The sequence below is a fragment of the Pollachius pollachius genome (genome assembly GCF_949987615.1).
Source record: "Pollachius pollachius genome assembly, chromosome: 10".
NCBI classification, from domain to species: Eukaryota; Metazoa; Chordata; class Actinopteri; order Gadiformes; family Gadidae; genus Pollachius; species Pollachius pollachius.
This window is the reverse complement of record NC_136943.1, coordinates 17,961,251-17,980,893: the sequence shown is the minus strand read 5'-3', so window position 1 is coordinate 17,980,893 and position 19,643 is coordinate 17,961,251. Positions and strand designations below refer to the sequence as shown.

General features: G+C 43.4%; 1 protein-coding gene across 3 annotated transcripts; it reads right to left on the bottom strand.

Annotated features, from left to right (window-relative positions):
- Positions 1–3,854: 3,854 nt before the first annotated feature.
- On the bottom strand, positions 3,855–17,776 carry rell2 (RELT like 2). 3 transcript variants are annotated; one of them, XM_079744617.1, is made up of 6 exons: positions 17,729–17,776; positions 13,023–13,268; positions 12,022–12,084; positions 11,757–11,820; positions 9,471–9,647; positions 3,855–8,829 (listed from the first exon to the last, which is right to left on the bottom strand). In XM_079744617.1, exons 2-6 carry the CDS (start codon positions 13,252–13,254, stop codon positions 7,098–7,100), a joined length of 2,268 nt encoding a protein of 755 aa, XP_079600743.1. In that variant the 5' UTR covers positions 13,255–13,268; positions 17,729–17,776; the 3' UTR covers positions 3,855–7,097. The 3 variants fall into 3 exon arrangements, with proteins under 3 accessions (XP_079600743.1, XP_079600742.1, XP_079600741.1); XM_079744616.1 differs by lacking the exon at positions 17,729–17,776 and adding an exon at positions 15,490–17,704 and having other exon boundaries at positions 13,023–13,528; XM_079744615.1 differs by lacking the exon at positions 17,729–17,776 and having other exon boundaries at positions 13,023–17,704.
- Between the last annotated feature and the right edge of the window lie 1,867 nt (positions 17,777–19,643).

The window sequence follows — 19,643 nt, the reverse complement described above, 5'->3', positions numbered from 1 at the left end:
TGGCACTGCACGTAAGTTATTTTTTTATTTTCTATTAGGCCTAATGCAATAGTTTGTTGCTGTCGAAAAACTAGCATGTTGGGTAACCTTAGAGCTCTGCTCACTTGTTTGGCAAACAGCTGCTTTCTGTCAGTCTGGTCAAAACAGATGTCAAGTGTGTGTGCTAAGACGTAGGGCTGTCCCGAATACCATTCTACAGGCTTCGAATACTTGTTGGATATTCCGAGCAAGTATTCCAATACTGGTTCAAAAACAACATTAATAATTGAACAGTAAAAATGTCGGGGTTCCTCACTTAGCTGTTGTTCCGTTCCAAATCAGCTGTCATCTGTGCCATCGTAGCCCTTACAGGAGCTTATCAATTCACCCCGTAACGTGCATATAAATCCATACAAAGATCCAATGTTTAGTCGTTTGTGTCCATATTAAATCCATCATTGACCGGATGAAAATTGGCTGGTAAAAAAGATGAGTGGCTGGTGGGCAAAAAAGTTAATTTCCATCTCTGGTGCCGACGTTGGAGTATAAACTTATTTTTGGAGAGCAGAGAACCCTCTTGTTTTGGTGGATACACACAGCTATCAATGGCCATAAAACAGACCTCTTTGGTGGGCTTTTTCAAGGGTAGAGGAGATAAAATGCACGATGCACGAAAATGAGAGTGGTGACTCCCAGTCAGCCAAGAAAAAAAACTGGTTTTGAAAGCCCCTTCATCTGTAAATGTAGTTGCACTGCCTGCATTCTTTCTTGTGGCTAACTGTATTGCAAAGGCCGAGAAGCCATTTACCATCGGAGATCAATTTATTTGATGATATGGCCGCAGAGACATCTGTGTGAGAGGCTCATTCAGTCTCTGGTGTGCAATACAATTTGATGAATCAACAGACTTGGATAACAAAGCAATACTGCTTGTCTACAAATCAAGATGATTTACATTAGGATATGGTGTGTTACATGCCATGGCAAAATATCACAACAGCGGCTGAGATACTCAAGGTGTTGAATGACTACATCTCAGTCAAACTGGACTGGCCCTGTTTTCACCACCCTGGTGCTTGCACACCGCCCGTATAACCGCCTCGCTGCCGGAAGCTGCTTTCACACCGCCGCGCGGAAACTCGCCGCCTCCATTTCAATGGGGAAGGGCTGCAGAGGGGAGGCGGTTACAGAAGCGGCTGAAAACCAGGAAGCGGTTGCCGCCCACGTGAACGCGCACAGATTTTGCCCTACCGCTCAGCTTTCCCCGTGTTGAAATTTTCGGCGGCAGCAGCAGCAACAGCAGCCGCTTTTGAAAACGCCTGGCCCTTCACACCACCGCGCTGAACCCTCCGGCAGCGAGGCGGTTATAAGGGCGGTTGCCGCGCGGGGGTGTGCATCAAACATTTGTTGCATAGTAACTAAATCCTGCTTTCCCATTTTTCGTTTTTACTCTGGGGATAATTAACAGATTGGTCTCAGAAGATCTTAGTGGTCTAGAAAGCTTATGTTGTGGAAGCATATCAGTTAAATATTTTGGCCCTAAACCATGTAGGGATTCATAGGTTAGCAACATGATTTTAAAATCAATTCTCTGACCTACAGGAAGCCAATGTAACGATTTAAGAATTGGTGTAATATGCTCAAATTTGTTGGTCTTTGTTAGAACTCTAGCAGCAGCATTCTGAACAAGCTGTAGTTTCTTTAGAGGTCTTTTTTGGGAGACCAGTAAGTAGACCATTGCAGTAATCAAGCTTACTAGTGATAAAGGCATGTGCATGTTTTTGTAAGTAATCGTTCGACATGAGCCCTTAGGCCCCGTTTACACGAGGACGCTTGTGGGTAAAAACGACCAAATATTTAACCGGAAGTGCCTTTCGTTAAGACGGTGACAGTGTTTTTGGGGCTTAAAAACGCAAAAATCTGAATCCGCCCTCCAGAGTGGAAAACTTGAATACGCTCCGCCGTAGCGTTTCCGTCTAGACTGCCAAGACGCACACCTCTGCTCAGATCTGCTCACGTCGCCTACGCGTCTACGTCGCATACAGCGCCAGTACAGGGAAATAAACAAACATGTTGGATTATTTCCATGCGTCGGACCTTCAAGCTGCTCTGGCACCTCTAATAAACTTACAGGAGTCTTTCCACGAAATGTACAGGATATGTACAGATAGTGAACAGAGAAAGATCCTTTAGGTTTTCGCGGCGCGGATAAGAGAAGAAGGAAGATTCTACGCATGCGCTCAGACATGGTGGTGTTGCGTGATTGTGTATCACTGCACCATCTAGCCGCCTGACATGCATACCCAATCGAATTCCACACACTTTTGCCTCACCGTATGCACGCAGGTTTCCTCCAGAAAGCGCTCGTCTAAACGTGGAATAAAAAGTGAAGACGCGACGCCACTTTTGCGTCTTCTGTTCAGACCGTCATCATGTAAACGTTTTTAAGGTGATAATATGCAGATTTTGTAACTGTTTTGATGTAACTGTCAAAATGAAAATCTGAGTTTATGATAACCCCTAGATTTCTGGCTTTGATTGAGGTTTCAGGGACAGAAGGTGAAGGTGTTCGGTTGCTTTAAGCCTTTCCTTTTTAGCACCAATACAATTATCTTGGTTTTGTCGTCATTTAGTTGAAGGAAGTTTCGACACATCCAGTCTTTGACTTGCTCAATGCAGTGGCACAGCCGATATAAGTAGTTCCTATTTTGTAGGTAGGAAGACACTGGCCCTAAAGACACTGGCCCTGGCCCTAAGGCACTGGCCTGGCCCTAAAGATACTGGCCCTGGCCCTAAATACACTGGGCCTAAAGACATTGGGCCTAGAGACACTGGCCCTGGCCCTAAAGACACTTGGCCTGGCCCTAAAGACACTACTGCCCTTTCCAACGACATACCTGTGAAGCTGGTTCTTCCACGATGAACACCCCGAAGACACGTTTACGTAGTAGACTAAATATTCCAAAACCACTGCAACTGTCATTGAGTCCAATCACTCCTCGGTATATGACAAGGTTGTGTAAGGGGAACAAGCACAGGAGACACACTGAGTGAGTTGTAATATTTATTATCACCATTTTTGTCTTGTTTCTTTTATTCCCATTTCATTAAAATGGGACTTATAACAATGCGTGTCTGGTATTCACAGGTGCCATTCATCACATCATATCGATGGTTTGGAGGTTACTATCCACGGTCTTGGATGCCTGAAAATAAAACCGGTTTCCAGAAAGTAAAAAGCTTCCTGGAACACCTGACAGGTTGATTGGTCCGCTGCCCATTCATGGGCCACTTCATGATCATTATTTATACGGGTTTGACTTGGCACAATAAGTATATCTTTGATGCTACTAGAAATGTTGGAGAACTGACTGTTTAGTCTATTAATAAAACTGTGTTTTTATTTTAACAATGTTCCTACAGTAAAGCTTTGGTCGATTTTGCATAGAAGAAATTAGTTTGCAAACACCTTAAACCCTCAGGACATTTTCACAAAAAAAAAAAACGCTTATTGCATAATGTGAACAGACGATGAAGCTCATCTTTAAGTTATTATTGCCTTGATGTTTACAGAGTACATCACACTCTTATTGTTAGACTGTTTGACTCTTACCGTCTATTATTACAACTATTTATATTCTTAATAATGGCTTGGTTTGTTTCCAGGTTGCTGCTGGGCGACCCCTACTGGTACTTGTCAGCATAGATGATAATGAAGCCAGAGATGTTGAACCTAAATGACACCAACCTGTTTAAATAAATAAACCAAAAATATATGTTTCAAGTCAATTAATAACAGCAACTGAAAGGAAGAGGCTGAGACTACTGTTACTGTGAGCTCATTAAAATCACCTTGCTCAATATGGTACCATTACACAAGGCAAACGGTCAAAGTGAACTATATCAATAACTCGGTTCGATAGCGGTAACCATGGGCTGAGATATAGTGTCCAATATCTCAGCTGAAGGCTGAATTGATTACATATTGGACAAATTGCTTGCAGTCTTTGTAGATGAATACAGCAGTGGATCGTGTGAACATAAAGCACCCATACTCATGAAAAGGATCAGATCTGCACATTTCTCTTATTTCTTTAATCCTTTTCCAATCCAAAGTGTTCAGATTAATCAGAATCACTTTATTATTACCACAACTTCATTGTGATCAATATCTTGACAATTTAATCTGGAGGTTCCAACATATTTTCATAATCAAAAGCAAAACGTATATTGCATATTTACATCGACACGGAAAAGGTGGACTTGATAATGTAATTCCTTTCATTGTGACAAAACATAAAAAATATTATATTGTCATGTTCAACAGCATTAAATCTTTATGTTATTGCTGAGTGTATTGTGAACATTGTGCTTAAGGTGAAATCCTTGGATAAACCTGTTTCTAGATGAAGAGAGCCTTCCCTTCATATCTCAGTGAACACAGCACGTGAATACAGAGCCGTTCCCAGACGTTCATCTAGGACAGACACAGGGATCCCCTATGGCTGTTTGTCTACTACTACCACGGTGGCTCTGGGAAACGGCCCTCTTGGGTTCTGAGTGTACTGTACATGTGACTGTGGTACATGTGCCTTACGTGTGATTATTACCCCCCAAATGTGTATACACTCACACAAAGAAAAGAAAGCTATTCTAATGATTTCTGATGCAGCACACAAATATGACTTTTCATTCCTTATAATCTCAATGTTACAATGGCTTTCAATATATACTGTATAAGAAAAGTGTCTTCTGCATCAATCCTTTTCCCCTAAAGCTGCTCTAAATGGCCCATTATGCAAAGGTACAACCACTTAAGAGAGACATTGTGTCGAAGTTATATATTGATAGTGATGCAGACACAGAGCAAGAATACCAACATGAAATATACCAAGTAAAAAACATGACTATAGCTTTTTTGTTTGATGTTTGCTGGCAGCATAAAAATACCTCTTAAGAGAAAGGAAACACATACAAATTCTGACAGCAGGCTAAAAGAGATTAATGTCAGGATTTCTCTAGAAAGGCTGGGAAACTGTATGATGTCCAACCTCAGTAATGATGGATCCCTACAAGACACCCTCTTCAACAACTCCGGACACCAAAAGACATCTGATGTTGTAGCAACGACACCCTGATAATACTGTGATATTACACTCACTAAACCTACAGCTTAAATGAACCCAAATTGCTGGTATGCGTGTGTTTACTTGTACATTTACGATTAAGTAAAGGTGCGATGTTCAAACCATGAGGCTTAAAAAAAGAATTAAAAAAATGTTTGTTCATGTGACTCCATTCTCAAACATCGACAGATTACAGATTGCTAAATTGCAGGCACACACATTCACAGTTTACAAAGAGACGTTTGTTTATGTGTTGCTTATCAACCAGATTATATGGAGTTATAGTACCTCGCCCTATTCTCGGACCCTTCCTGAGAATCATAAAACACCAAGTGTTCCTTTGCAAGAGCCTTACATCAAAAGTGTACAATAGAGGGCTTATGAAGACAATCGTCATGTTTCTATACAGATGTATAATAGGTTGAATAGTGAACTCAGTCCTTGTCCTCAGCCCTACTGTTGATTGCTGACCTTTCCTTTTGTTTGTAAAAAAAGAACAGGTTTGTGTTACAGCATGACATAGATAGTCAGGTTTATAGCGTTTAAAACTAATACAGCATCTTGAATTGGGATTAGAACCCAGGTAGCCACGTAATCTACACATAATGCAATTATATGACATAACCACCAGATATTTCATTTGAATGTCTTGAATATTTTTATATGCCACAATTTCTCAATGATTCTATTTTCAACTGAGGTCCTTTATTTCATTTAGCAAGTTTAGTTCTGTCCATGCCCACATGTTTGGAATTCTTGGATAATTATTTCCCAATAACTCATAATACATGGTGGTACAATACAAATCCATGGTGGTTCTCTCCTTTTATCTGTTGCCATAGCAATTTGCGGACAATTTAGCAGAGGTCTAAAATTACATTAAATGGCAAAAGAAAACATCCAAAAAGTAATAAAAATGAACAAATATGGCCCATCCACCAAATATTGTTGAGGAGTACTTTTTCCAGAAAAGACTCTTCTCTTTGGTGGTATGTTGTAGTTTTAGTGTTGATCTTTAAGTCTGGATACTGGATTATATTATGATAAAATTAGAGGACAAACATTGGAGGAAAAATATTGGGAAGTCCTCTTTGGCCTTGATATATAGCCTGGCTATACTCGTATCACAGACCAATGTGTTCCTTTTGGAATAACAGGACATGGCAAGTTTTCCAATTGAGACTTAATTGTGGCTCAGTGTTAAATGTACAATACATTATCAATGGTGACCTATACATTTACCAGATTGATGTTTCAGGGGAACCATACACATTGTTTGTTTATGTCCCATGAGAGCAGTTAAAGCTGAACTATTTGTAGCAGTTATAGGTTAAACTAGTTGGAGTAACAGATCCTCTGATAGGTATGTGTTAAGCTATACTGGGGTTAGATAAGCTTTAATAATTTAAAACTAGCTTCTATTGTTCAGACAAGATTATCAATACATAAGAACACCAGTGCCAGCACTCACAATGCTATCACTGCATTTACATATTGATAAATGAGCACCATGGTTATGTCATTATTTATTACAGAGCACTCACAGTGTTGTGAGCCCCGTAGCTCCAACTTTTGGTCAAAGAAGCTCATATTAGCTCTCTAAGCTAGCAGCTAGTGGTAGACGTAAGAGCTTTAAAGAGCCTAAATCTGCTGGCCAGCCAGGCGGCTCGTACTCACAACAACCCTCACCAGTGTTACATATTATTGTTAAATAAACATTTTATAAAATACATGATTATGTGGGATACATTGTTTACTTTTCATCGTTTAGCTGCTTCCATCTCCATCGGAGGCAATATATTCATTTACCCCCCCCTCCACACCCTTGTTCCCACAAGATTACATTTGTGATCTGTTTCTTCTGCTGTGATTAATAGTGTTGTTCAGGGTCAGCCTTCTATTGATTCCACTCTGTTCCTTCACTTGCAATGCACCACATGGCTGTCAGTCCTGGTCTTCTATGTTGGCGGCCCATCATGTCCTAATTTCCTGTTAGTTATCATCCTGTACAACCTCTTGTAGACCTTTCATCTCTACAATGTCATCCTTTCCTTGGCTTACCGATGGCACTACAAGCACTGTAGAAAGCTCTTTGTCCAGCGTTGTAGTTTGTACAGACCCTGAAACTGAGGAGTATCCTGTCTTAGTGACAGTTGGACTAATATCAACTTTTTCCAAGTCCTTCTTAAGGTCAGAAGTCTCTCCGGTCTCTTCTTTTGTTGTCAAAATAGAAGGCTCTTCCTCCTCCAGCATAGTCACCACAGAAAATTCCCTTTTACTATCTGGGCTAGCTTTGACAATGGACACACTACTCATTCTTCCCTCTTGAGGCAAGGATGGGGAGCGTGACTGCCGTGGAGACACGGGTCGACTGCTCAGTCTGTCCTTACCCAGCGGGGCAGAAGGGGAAGCCAGAGAAGCACTGTGAACATCTCCTACGGATACACACGGGAGCTGGTCAGGTTCCGAGGCTGGAGAGGCCATACTAGTGAACCTTCCTCTAACATGAGGCAAAGCATCACGTGGTGAGGTCTGGGAAGATCCCGGAGAGAGGATAGCAGAAGGGGTTGGAGAGGGGGACATGGCACTGGCGTTTGTGTTCACGGTGAGTGCAGGAGAAGGGGTGCGGGCTAGTAATGGGCTAGGGATCCTACCAAGGCTTAAAGAAGTGGTAGGAGATTGGTCAGACCTACTCAAGACTGAGGTCAGTTGAGGGCTATGCTTCAGAGCAGGGGAGGCTGAGGGAGTTTTGACTGGCTCCGTAGGGGTGTTTCTTGAGTCATGTGGTGGCAGGGTAAGGCTCTGTGCGAAAACTGTACTTGAGGTAGGAGTTCTCAGTGACGCCGGGGATGTGGTTTGGACTGGGAAAGGTGAGGTAGGAGACAAGCCAAGAGTCATTGAGGCTAGGCTCCCTCCAATACCTGGATCTGCGTCCAGGCTGGATATTGAGTAGGGGCTGGGTAGAGTACCACTGGGTAGAAGGCCTTCACTGGAAGAGGCTGTACGCTGAGGGGCAGCAGCAGAAGATGTCAGCCCCGAAGCAACTCCAAAGCCGGGGGCTATGGGTGTTGAGGTCTGTTGTGGCCCAGGTGAGTACACCTCCCCCGACTTATTCTCTTCCCTTGGTGTCCCGGGGGAAGGACTTTTTAATGTTCGTCGGGATGGAAGAGAGGTGGGAATGGCTAAGGAACTGGGGACGGGGGTCTCTTGAGCCGCAGCACCCACTGAGGATTCTGTCGTCAGCCCATCCGGAGGCTCGAGGCCGCGGGGGCTCAGGGAGCCAACCTCAGTAATACCCTTCAGGGGCACAGAGTAAGGGACCTCTGTCACTGAGTCAGTTTCCGGGCAAGTCGGCAGCTGTTCCTCAAACACTACAGGTGCCTGCTTCGAGAATTTCACTCCGCCCTCCTTCAGACCTCCTAAAACCCGTCCACCAGGAAGGGACGCCGTCTTCATCCCCGCCGGGTCACTTCCTCGCCTCCCCAGGCCGAATATGGTCAGACTCTTCCTGCGTTTCCCCACGTTTGGGACGGCCCCGTTGGAGCTCTCTGCGGGCTGCTTGACATCCTTGAACATGTTCCTCAGGTTGAAGCCCCCTTCCTTGGGGTCCTCAGCGCCATCCTTTGGATCCTTGCTGTCTTGCGATTGATTCAGTTGGTCTCCGGAGTCGGCCATTGGATTAGGGCTTCCTTGGAGCTTCTTGTCCGTGTGGATCACCCGGAATCTAAAGGAGGGACACGCAACACAAGAATGCAGGATAGGTTTTTTCGATCACTAAACTGAATATAAGTTATTCATCATATCTTATGATCTAGGCCCTCATGGCAGAGTGACATAGCAACACAACTTATTTGATATGGTGATAAATATAACCATTGCATTCATTTCTTCGTCTTACATGATGCATCTGCTTTTCAAATTACTTTTCTGTGTACTGCGTACTGATAAACTGTGTGAAAGATCTTTAAGGAGACCCTGTAACCGATAGAATGTATGTATGTACTGTATATATCATTATGTTATACACTTTATAATAATGTTCCACTTCTTTGCACTGTTCCCATCGTGTTTCCAAAAGATTTCATCAAGAATAATAAGAGATAGAGCCTTTTCAGAAAGGCATCTTTGTAAGACACAGTGTCCCTCAAAGATTAGGTCTGCTATGTACCAGGACACGGGTAGCAGACAGAAGTAGTGAATATTACTACCCGTGCCCTGGTACATTAAAAAGCTGATAGCTAGTGTGATGAGCAAGACGGATGTGTTTGACCTCCGATGATACCTCTGAGAAAGGGTCTGTTCCTTTATTATCTAACCCTAAAACACGACCACATTCACCACTAATAACCAGTGGTCTGGTCCTACCTGCCAACGGAGAACACCGTCTGCTCCCCGGGTTTCTTGGGCTTGGGAGTGCGGCTTCGGCGCCGGCCCTTCTTAACGCGGCCCTGAGCACACAGGTGACACGAGTTCCGGTCGCTCCCAGAATGCACTGTGTGGTGGTGGGGAGGGATGCCGCCGATGGACTCCTTCCGCAGTAACCTGGGGATTCCCAGCACACAGAATGCATGTGGATTCATCACTTCAGTTGGTGCATGGTTTGGAAGGTGATTTATGTTAAAATAAAGAGGCTGGGCAGGCATGTTCCTAGCTTCATGCGTCACCGCTAACACAAACAGATCAGTTTCCAGCTAAGACCTCCCAATGACTTTGACTGAGAGCCTTGTCCTTATTTATTGTTTATTGTTTCTATAAATAACCGCAAGAAAAACTGCCACAACAGCAAGGGTTATACTGTATATATCTATACATATGATACATATCTATATGTAATACAGAACAAACATTTCAAGGCACATTTTGAATCAGTATCTTCACATGAAGGATGACTTAGTACTTGACTTTTGATACTATATCGAATACTTGAATATGAGATTTTGCAGAGCATGCAAGTATATATCTTAGTATAGCTCTATAGCTATATATTACATCACTGGGGGGGGGGGGTCAATACATCTACCATAGGAGACATTGTCCCTCCACATGACAAAAACTGTAGCAGAGCATAAATATATCATAACCTTTACTCAGCAGAAGCACCCTGCAGGGATGAGTCAGCAAAATGACAGCCTCCCCCCCCCCTCCCCTTAGTGGGGGGGGGGGGGGATTTAAAGGGCCATGCTCGTTCTGTCTTTCTAGATTGGGACTTCATTGCTATCATTTTCTTCTGATCATGTATTTGACAGCAGCGTTCTTTTTGTGTCAATAATGTATGCGCTAATTCCTCTGGCAATGTATAATACCACTTAAATAAAACATATTTAAACATTGTATTTTTAAGTATCTCATTGGGATTCTGACAGAGAGCAGACCTGGGCATGTGGCCGTGGTGAAGAACTAGCACTCCACATATCTGGAGATTTCAGTTTCAGATTCACTTTTAAAATCTACACTTTAAGTAAAGTCAACAACCTAAACCTAAATAGGAGAAAAATATAGGCAATATGGGGGAGTAGGTTTGTTCCAGTAATAAGGAAGCATAGGAAACATCTTAACTATGCACTTAGGTCTGATCGGTGTAGGATATCCTATGAGGCTATGCAGCACAAGGACCAATTAAAGTTAATCTTTAAAATCGCTTGTGTTTCTTTGCCTAATTACTAATGACTAATTCTCATAGTAAAAGACGTAGTTCCAATGTGCCCTTTTTGCACACGATGCAACCTGGTAACTGTGGCTCAAATTCACCTAGTAGGTAACGGACAAGAAAGCCTCCAAAACAAGTATCAAGGGTATAGAAGCCTCCTAAACAGGTACCAAGGGTAGAGAAAGACTCCTAAATAGGTACCAAGAGTATAGGAAGACTCCTAAACAGGTACCAAGGGTATAGGGAGACTCCTAAACAGGTACCAAGGGTATAGGGAGACTGAGCATTGAGCCTGGGTCGTGATGTATAAGCTCCCAATAAGTGTGAGACACACCCTGTCATGTAGGTGGGGCTGCAGTCAACTAATGCAGCAAAAAGAGAGAGAGAGAGAGAGAGAGAGAGAGAGAGCAAGGGAGAGAGAGAGAGACAGAGAGAGATCAAATTGCAGCAGCACCTTGAGAAAACCCGGGTCAAGTATTCTTTAACACCTGTAACTAATATAATGGCCTAATAAATAGACCTTGGAGTTACGGGCTGGTGGGGAGGAACTCAACACAAAGCAAGATAGTTTTACCTGCATTGAACACAAAGACGATATACACATGCATACAAAGAAAGAATAAAAAGGAACGGACAACAATGGACAGAAACTTGGTCGCTTAAAGCAGAACGCCACGTTTGTTTGAATTATATGACTCCCCTGTATAACATGCTATTGCATGCATATTAAGTGGTTTATATGCTGCTGATTAAGCGGAACACTTTGTTGAATATGTTTATGCGACCAATTGTCGCCACGCCAATGGATTTCTTGTGCCTAATTTGTGTACGAATTCCCCCAAAATTCTCCATTCCCCATGATTTAGCAATCATAATCCGATATTTATTTATGTATATTAAGTATAGTGTCACTATATAAGAATAATTGTTTTCTATTAGAAGTATTGTATTGTATTGCATTGTAACCACAGCTTTCGGAGTATGGCGTCATTGTATAGTCTGACCTGGGGTCGTGGAGAGCACACACGTTCTGGTTCCCCAACATCTCCTTAAAGGCCTCCATGTTGGCTGGGGAAAGAAGAGGCTGCTTTCAAGCATTCATTCATTATCACGGCACTGCATGAATCCATCTTTTCAGACCACAATGATGCTGTCCTTCGAATCATTATCATTATCATCATTATCATTAGGGGAATCATTAGTTAACCAACGGTAGATCAGAGCAGAATCATAGTCCCTGCTGTAAGTGGGATTAAGGCCAACTCTTACCTTCATTTTCAATAATACATTTGAGGATTTGCTCCACAGTGTCCTGGTTGTCTTCGTCATCATCTGTAACACAAAGAAGAATTGAGTGATTAAGATCCACGCTTTAAGAGCAAGTCTAAGTATGAACTAAATAGCCCATTTGTTATGCTGCAGTGTTAGCCCACCAAAATGTAACACAATGTTCTATTTCTAGCTACGCTCTGGAAAAACACTGGAAAATGTGAGTGATCCATCTCTGTTTACAAAAGCTCCTCGCTTCTCATCAAATGTCTAAAAATATAAATCTCCTGGTATGGAGAGTAGGGAAAAGGACAATGCAGAGCGCTGTGACGTCACCATCGTGAAATGATTTGTGAGCACGGGTTGATGATTTGTGAGAGATGGTTGTGTTTGAAACCACCAGTCTCAAGGGCGAAGTGCTGTGGCATGCTGCGTTGATGTTGACAATACGCATGTTTACCCTTGTGTCCCCGTGCTTCATGTTAGTGGACCAACGAAAACACGGGACCTAAGCATGTGACCTGACAACGCTTCCACGAGACAGTCTACCTCTTGTCAAGTTCTGTCTGTCCTATAACAATTTCTCTTTGCAGAACATGTCTCTTTTCATTGGAAGCTCACAACAGTTTTAAATGCCATTTAAAAGAGGTTGAAACACTTGTGTCAACAAGGTCTTTGTCTTCTTTTCAATATTGTGAACATTAGCCTGTGCTGGTTCCTCCTAGCAACGTTTGTCATTTACAACCCAGACCGTAAACAAACCTTTATTCAAACAATTAAAACAAGAGGCTCTTCAAAACCATCATGGGTCTACTTGATTCCAAAGCATTTGTTCAAAGGGAACTGAAGAATTAATTACAGACATATTATTATTATATAAAGGCTAGTGGATTCTTTGATTTCAAGCCCTTTTAGATATTTGTCTAACAACATAGTGTGCGGCTGACGGTGAACATCTATGTGTGTATGTGTGTGTACTGAACGCCCCCCTCCCCCATTACCTTCTGCACTGACTTCCTCCTTCTTCCCCTCCTTCTCCTTCTCCTTCTCCTCCTTCTCCTCCTCCTCCTCCTCTTCGTCCGTTTCCCAGGTGCGGCAGCGGTAGCCTCTCTTCTTAAGCGTGTGACAGACCAGGAAGCCCAGCAGCCCCGTGACGAAGAAGAGAAAGACCACCAGGAAGATCATGTAGGGGGAGGGGGGCTCCCCAACCACCAAGGCGTCCAAGTCGCTCATGCTGAAGGCTGGACCTGTCAAACCAAGCAGAGGGAACGCAGCGAGGCTGGTGGGGCGGGTGATGAGACGGCATTCTACCCTTCCACGAGGTGAGAGTGAGTCGTTTTAGGGTTTGAGGTCAACGGTCCGGAAGAATGGACCGTTGACAGAAGAGGCCCGGGAGGGGGAGAGACCAGGAGGTGCAGAAAAGGGGAATCCCACCAGAAGATAATGGGGACCGTTTTTTAACGCATGAAGCAGCTTATCAGGGCCCCCCCTGTGTCTTATCAGGCAGCTTTGGACATCATGTATAAACACACACACACACACACACACACACACACACACATACACACACACTCACTTATCAGCGACACACCAGCACTACATCCAGTACATGCAACGTGTAAACTGGATGCAGTACTCCACCACCACCACCAGTGAATACCGATGGGCTGCAGGTCTGGCGGTAAAATATTTATAATAAATTAATCCATAATTTAATACATAGGACAGTCAAGGGTCAGCACTTAGTGGGTTCAGCAGACTTGCACAGGGATGGTCGAGGCCAGTCAGATGCTAGAAAGGAGCAGCGTTTCAATATCTTTAGTATACAATAGTATACAAATCATATATTGTATGATTTGCTGGCTTCCTTTAAGTCTGTATAGTACAGGCCCACCACAACAATTCATCATGCTGTTCAGTATCAAGCTGTCTCAGCTGATATGAGTACACACCCCATGGAACACGCACGTGCACACCCACACACACACACACACACACAGACACACACACACACACACGAACACACACACACACACACACACACACACACACAAAGACAGACACACACACACACACAAACACACACAAAGACAGACACACACGCACACACACACGCACACACACACACACACACACACACACACACAGACACACACACGCCTGACATCATAATCTGGGAAGTAAAGCAAAAACCTCAAGCAAGCAAAGCAGCCCTACATCGTGTGTGTTTACAGGCTCCAGAGATATTTGGCCCAAGGGACACCCCGTAACCACAAGCCAACCAATGTAATGATTAAATGATCCATTGAGAGAGAGATGCTGTGGCTGGCTGCTTGCTATGTGCTTCTGCTTTTTCTCAACATGTACAAACTCTCACTCTTTCCATTGCTCTTGTAAAAGAGTTTCTTCTTTTAATAATGGCTGCATATAATGCAGGATGACAGGAAACGTGGGGAGGGAAAGATAAACAAAGGCAGAGAGAGAGAGGGAGGGAGAGAGACTATCCAATGGAGCAGTGCTGAGCTTACTAATGGTATGTATCATTTTGTGAGAACAAAGTATACATTACAACAAAGAATTACATTTGTATTCAAGCATATTCTCTCCCTCTTTCTCTTTGTCTCCATCTCTGCCTTTCAAAAATACACCCACCCACCCACACACACACAAACACACACAAACATAGAGAGCCATGACTGCTACATAGTCTCTTGACCCTTGACCTCTCTTGGTTCAGTGCGGTCTGTTCTCACTGAATCAACAGGCCTTCCTTCTGAACCATGTATGCTTGTGCAGAGCGATCGCTTCGCTTCAGTTATTAGGTTTGCTCTTTTTCCCATTATGCATGTATTGCACTCCTTTCGGGTGTCATTATATCTGCCTTTTTTTATATGGCACCTGCTGGCGTCAATGTGTCTTCGAACAGGAAACCTAGCGCCCAACTAATGTAGATCGCTTGCCTTTGCAACACCTGAAACTGCTGTGGGGTGTCGATGTCTGTGTCTGGGGTTCAGAATGAGTAATGATTCCATTCTACTAAAGTGCTGCCAATGGCTTCCTGCGATACCCGTTGCAGCATTACAGCATTAAGCTCAGATTGTATTCAGTTATTGCACAGCAAGTGTGAGACGTGCTGCAGCCAGAGCTGTGCAGAGTGAAAAGCAACACACACACACACACACACACACACACACACTCTGCATTGAGAAGAATGTGGGATAGCCAGCTTTATTTTGACCTCAACAGGAAGGATGTCCTGCTACATGTGGTGTGTGTGTTTGTGTGTGTGTGTGTGTGTGTGTGTGTGTGTGTGTGTGTGTGTGTGTGTGTGTGTGTGTGTGCGTGTGTGTGTTTGTGTGTCCACATGCATGTATACAGCACGCAGCAGCAGCATGTGCTCCGGCTGGACATGGTCCACATGTCTTCTCCTCAGAGTAACCACGAGACACACGCTTGTCATCTCCCTACCCATCTCCCGTCCTAAAACATGGCGAAGACAGAAGCTCTGCAACACGTGCCACATGTCCCAGTGCCCTGAACAGCAGCAGCTCCTCATGTCCAGTGTCCTCAAGCTCACTCCCCGTCCCCTGCAGTCACACGCGCTGGAACCGGTGAGCAGGAGAGGCAGAGCGAAAGAACGAGGCTGTACCAGGGATACACCCACAGGGACAGTGATATACCGTATTTCCCGCACTATAACGCGCACCGGATTATAAAGCGCACCTTCAATGAATGACCTATTTTAGAACTTTTTTCATGAATAGGGCGCACCGGATTATAAGGCGCATAGCATAGAAGATACTGTGAGTGTGATACTGTGAGATACTGGGACTGTGAGTAAGCGCAGTAAAATGCTGTGTGCACTGACTACGATAGCCGTAATGCTGCAAGCGGTGTGGCTTTATCGTAGTCGTAGTGAAACATTTTATTATTATTATTAAATTGTTTTTATTGGTTTTTCATACTGGAACATTTTGACAGAGCGCCGTTTACAACCAGTATGGATCAACCAATTAACCAATTGATCCATATATAAGGCGCTCCGGATTATAAGGCGCACTGTCGTTTTTTGAGAAAATTACCGGCTTTTAAGTGCGCCTTATAGTGCGGAAAATACGGTACTCTATGCCCCTGTGTGCGTGCGTGCGTGCGTGCGTGTTAAGTGTGCCTGCTTGAGAGACCAGCTTCATAACATAGATGGCTGTCGCTGCTCGCTATAGTAAGGTCGGCCCTAAGAATTGATTGATCTTGTTTTGTCCCCAATAAATATTGTATCACCGGTTACAAGACCAAATAAACCAAGTGCACTGTGATGTCCTTTAAAATGATCAGCAAGTCTCGAAAAAATGCATAGACATGAATCGTATGCACTTAATGTTAGTCATGTGCTTTACTTTAATAATGTGTAGCTACAAGCTACACCAATCAAAGTGTTTAACTAACCAATGATTTCAATAAAGTGTATACTTTATTTTCTCAATATGCTATAGTTATTGAGCAAGGCATTTTTTTTGTCATTGAGCAAAGCTGTACTAAAGGAATGTAGGACTTGAACAATAGTAGGCCTACGAAACATTCACAAACATTTCACAATTTGCTTATCAATTGTGATTATTCAATAACCGATATCTGTGTTGCATTACAAAGGGGTTCAGCTGCATTACAACAGAGGGAGAGAGAGAGAGAGAGAGAGAGAGAGAGAGAGAGAGAGAGAGAGAGAGAGAGAGAGAGAAAGAGCGAGAGAGAGAGAGAGAGGGATACGCACACACAACCATCATTACCTTGCAGAACCACCAACCCACAAATTCATTCCTCGGCCTTTCCTCACCACCCTCCTCTCGCCCTTGACGCGCGATGGCCTTCTGGGTCGTGCCGATCGCGCGCGCGAGTGAACAGCACTACACACGCAGTCACTAATTAGCCAATAGAGCATCATCACATCACTGGTCCTTTAGCAAGGGTATGGTGGACATCCTGATCAAGATTAGGATCACCCCTGTCCCAGATCGCCCCCGTCCCAGATCTACCCGGTCCCGGATCTACCCGGTCCCGGATCTACCCGGTCCCAGATCTACGCGGTCCCATATCTACCCGGTCCCAGATCTACCCGGTCCCGGATCTACCCGGTCCCGGATCTACCCGGTCCCAGATCTACGCGGTCCCATATCTACCCGGTCCCAGATCTACGCGGTCCCATATCTACCTGGTCCCAGATCTACGCAGTCCCAGATCTACCCGGTCCCTGATCTTCCGGGTCTGTCTGATATATGAACTCTTGGCCGGGACGGTATTATAAGTTCAATCCCTATTTATTTATTTTTATTTATTTATTTATCCTTTATTTAACCAGGAGAAGTCTCATTGAGATTAAACATCACTTTGACAATGATGATCAATACATCGCCTTGGTTTGGCAAATGCGCATGTTAAGAGGACGAGATGGGCCAACCTGACTAAGGCGGTGAAACGACCTCAGAGCGCTTTCTGTCCCAACTGCGGATGGTTGCACCGTGAGCTTCATGTTGAGACAGCGCGTTCCTGTCAGGGAGACTGCAGAGGCTCTTCTGTTTCTCCTTATCCCACATTCAACAACATCCCCACCTTTCGTCACCACACACTTGACGTTCCCGCTCCTAGTCCATAACATGCAATAAGCCCAGCAGCGACATGCAGCTGATACATATATAAATGAATGTAGCCTACTCACGGTTAGTTAGGAGGAGAGCCAAGCCATCGCGTCGCCTCCTCAACTCAGCAGCTCTTGGAGCCTGACGGTGATGATGATGATGATGATGATGATGACGCGCCGGTCCACCCAAAGGGGCAGGGCCAGAACAACATGGGTTTATCTTCAAGAAGGCCTGCATGGTTTAGCAAAAATAGTCCAAATTAGTGTGCAATTTAGTACAAATACAATATAACATCAAGAATAAATCCAAGGTCCTTATAGTCAGTTGAGAGGCTACAGGCTCATCTCAGTCCTCCTCTAACATCTGATTAGTCAGACTACAGATTATAGACCTAATACCAACAGCCCATACTATCACAATGGAAATGCACACATACTACTATACTGATACGTTATAATCCGACTACGGTAATAGCCTTTAATGTATAGACAATGAATTAAAATGTTTATATTTAGAATTGAAAAAGATAGGCTACCATCAACCCTATCTTACAGGGATATATTGGTAATGAATGTTTTAGGTAAAGTAAATGCTGTGTCTGGCTCTGTCGGTGAGGGCTCCACCTAGAGGTCACTTTTAGTAATTCACCCGGAAACCTTTCAAAACACCTATGAATCCTGTCATAATTCAAACCTGAAAAAAAAAGTTTCAAAGGCCTGTAAATCGGTGTTTGAAAACTCGACACCTTGTAAGAAAGGGTTTGCAACATTGATAAAAGAGACTATAGCCTGAAAAAAAGTTTAAGAACATCTGCAAACATGATTTTGTGTTCTATTTTTATTAAGAACTTCTATTGTTATTATTGTATTATTGTCTCATAATTTTCCCCAACAGATTTTCAAAGTTTAAAAATGTTTACCAGTACATATGCAGAGTTTAGAATCTGACACTGTTTTTGTTGTGTATTATTTTGTTTCCCGGTTTTAGACCTCTAAAGAATAAGCCCCGCCTCCAACGGCAATGTTTCATAGTTTGTCTTCACCGAAAAGGACGTGGCACCATAGCCCGTCTACGGATGTTGCACCAACGCTGCTGGTTCCTGTGTGAAATCGTCATGTTTGATAGGTTGTTAAAGGTCCCATAACATGCCACCAGGTGTGAGTGTGATTAGCCGTTACAAGCTGTTTTGAAATTCTGGCTCTTATGCCATCACAAGGTGGACATGCAAACTTTAGAAGTCATAAGAGCCAGTCATGGGACATGACAGGAATCATCCAGATTCCTCGGACACCAGCCTTCCAAGTTGCACGACGTCACGATGTGACGTCATTTCCGGTCTCGGAGCACATACCGTTCCCGTTCGACTTTGTGATTGTGTCATGAAATTAGCAAGGAGAGCAAGGAGAGATGCATTGTACCAGGTTTTATCAAACTGCTAAGTTGTGGTTAGAGCTGTAGAGGAAATTAACTCTACATGTTGAAAAAAATGTTGATATAAAATATATGATCAAAATAAAAGTACAAATATATGATATAGCACTAGCAGTGCTTTTTAATAATTTTGGTAGTATAAAAGCAGAATACATAATGATGAATGAATAAGTAACTGGAATACAAGACTGAATTCACATGTATTAAAAACAAGTAATGTTATTACGCGGTGATTGCAGTCAGGAACGACGGAACGTACCATGTAGATCACAACGCTATGCACTATATGATCACTAACATACACACACACATACACAGAATATATGACACAACTTGTATTAACAATATAAACAATATGATAATGACAAAGGTTATAAGATGCAAGTTGCTGCAACGGTTTATGGGATGAATAGTTCCTTCACTCGTTGACAAAAAGGAATGTACACAGTCTCGTACCTTTGCTTTGTATTGCATTTTCCTAATTGCTCCAAAACAAATGTTTGACGGATACGACTACCGTGACGAATGATTGGCTTGGTTCCATTCTTAAAACTCTTTATA

What these genes read in the sequence shown, in the direction of transcription:
- rell2 (XM_079744617.1), bottom strand. Translation starts at nt 13,254, where the DNA reads ATGAGCGACTTGGACGCCTTGGTGGTTGGGGAGCCCCCCTCCCCCTAC. An exon ending in GGAGGAAGTCAGTGCAGAAG is followed by an intron (nt 12,085 to 13,022) that starts GTAATGGGGGAG and finishes TTTGTGTTACAG; the next exon opens with ATGATGACGAAGACAACCAG. An exon ending in TGTGCTCTCCACGACCCCAG is followed by an intron (nt 9,648 to 11,756) that starts GTCAGACTATAC and finishes GGGAATCCCCAG; the next exon opens with GTTACTGCGGAAGGAGTCCA.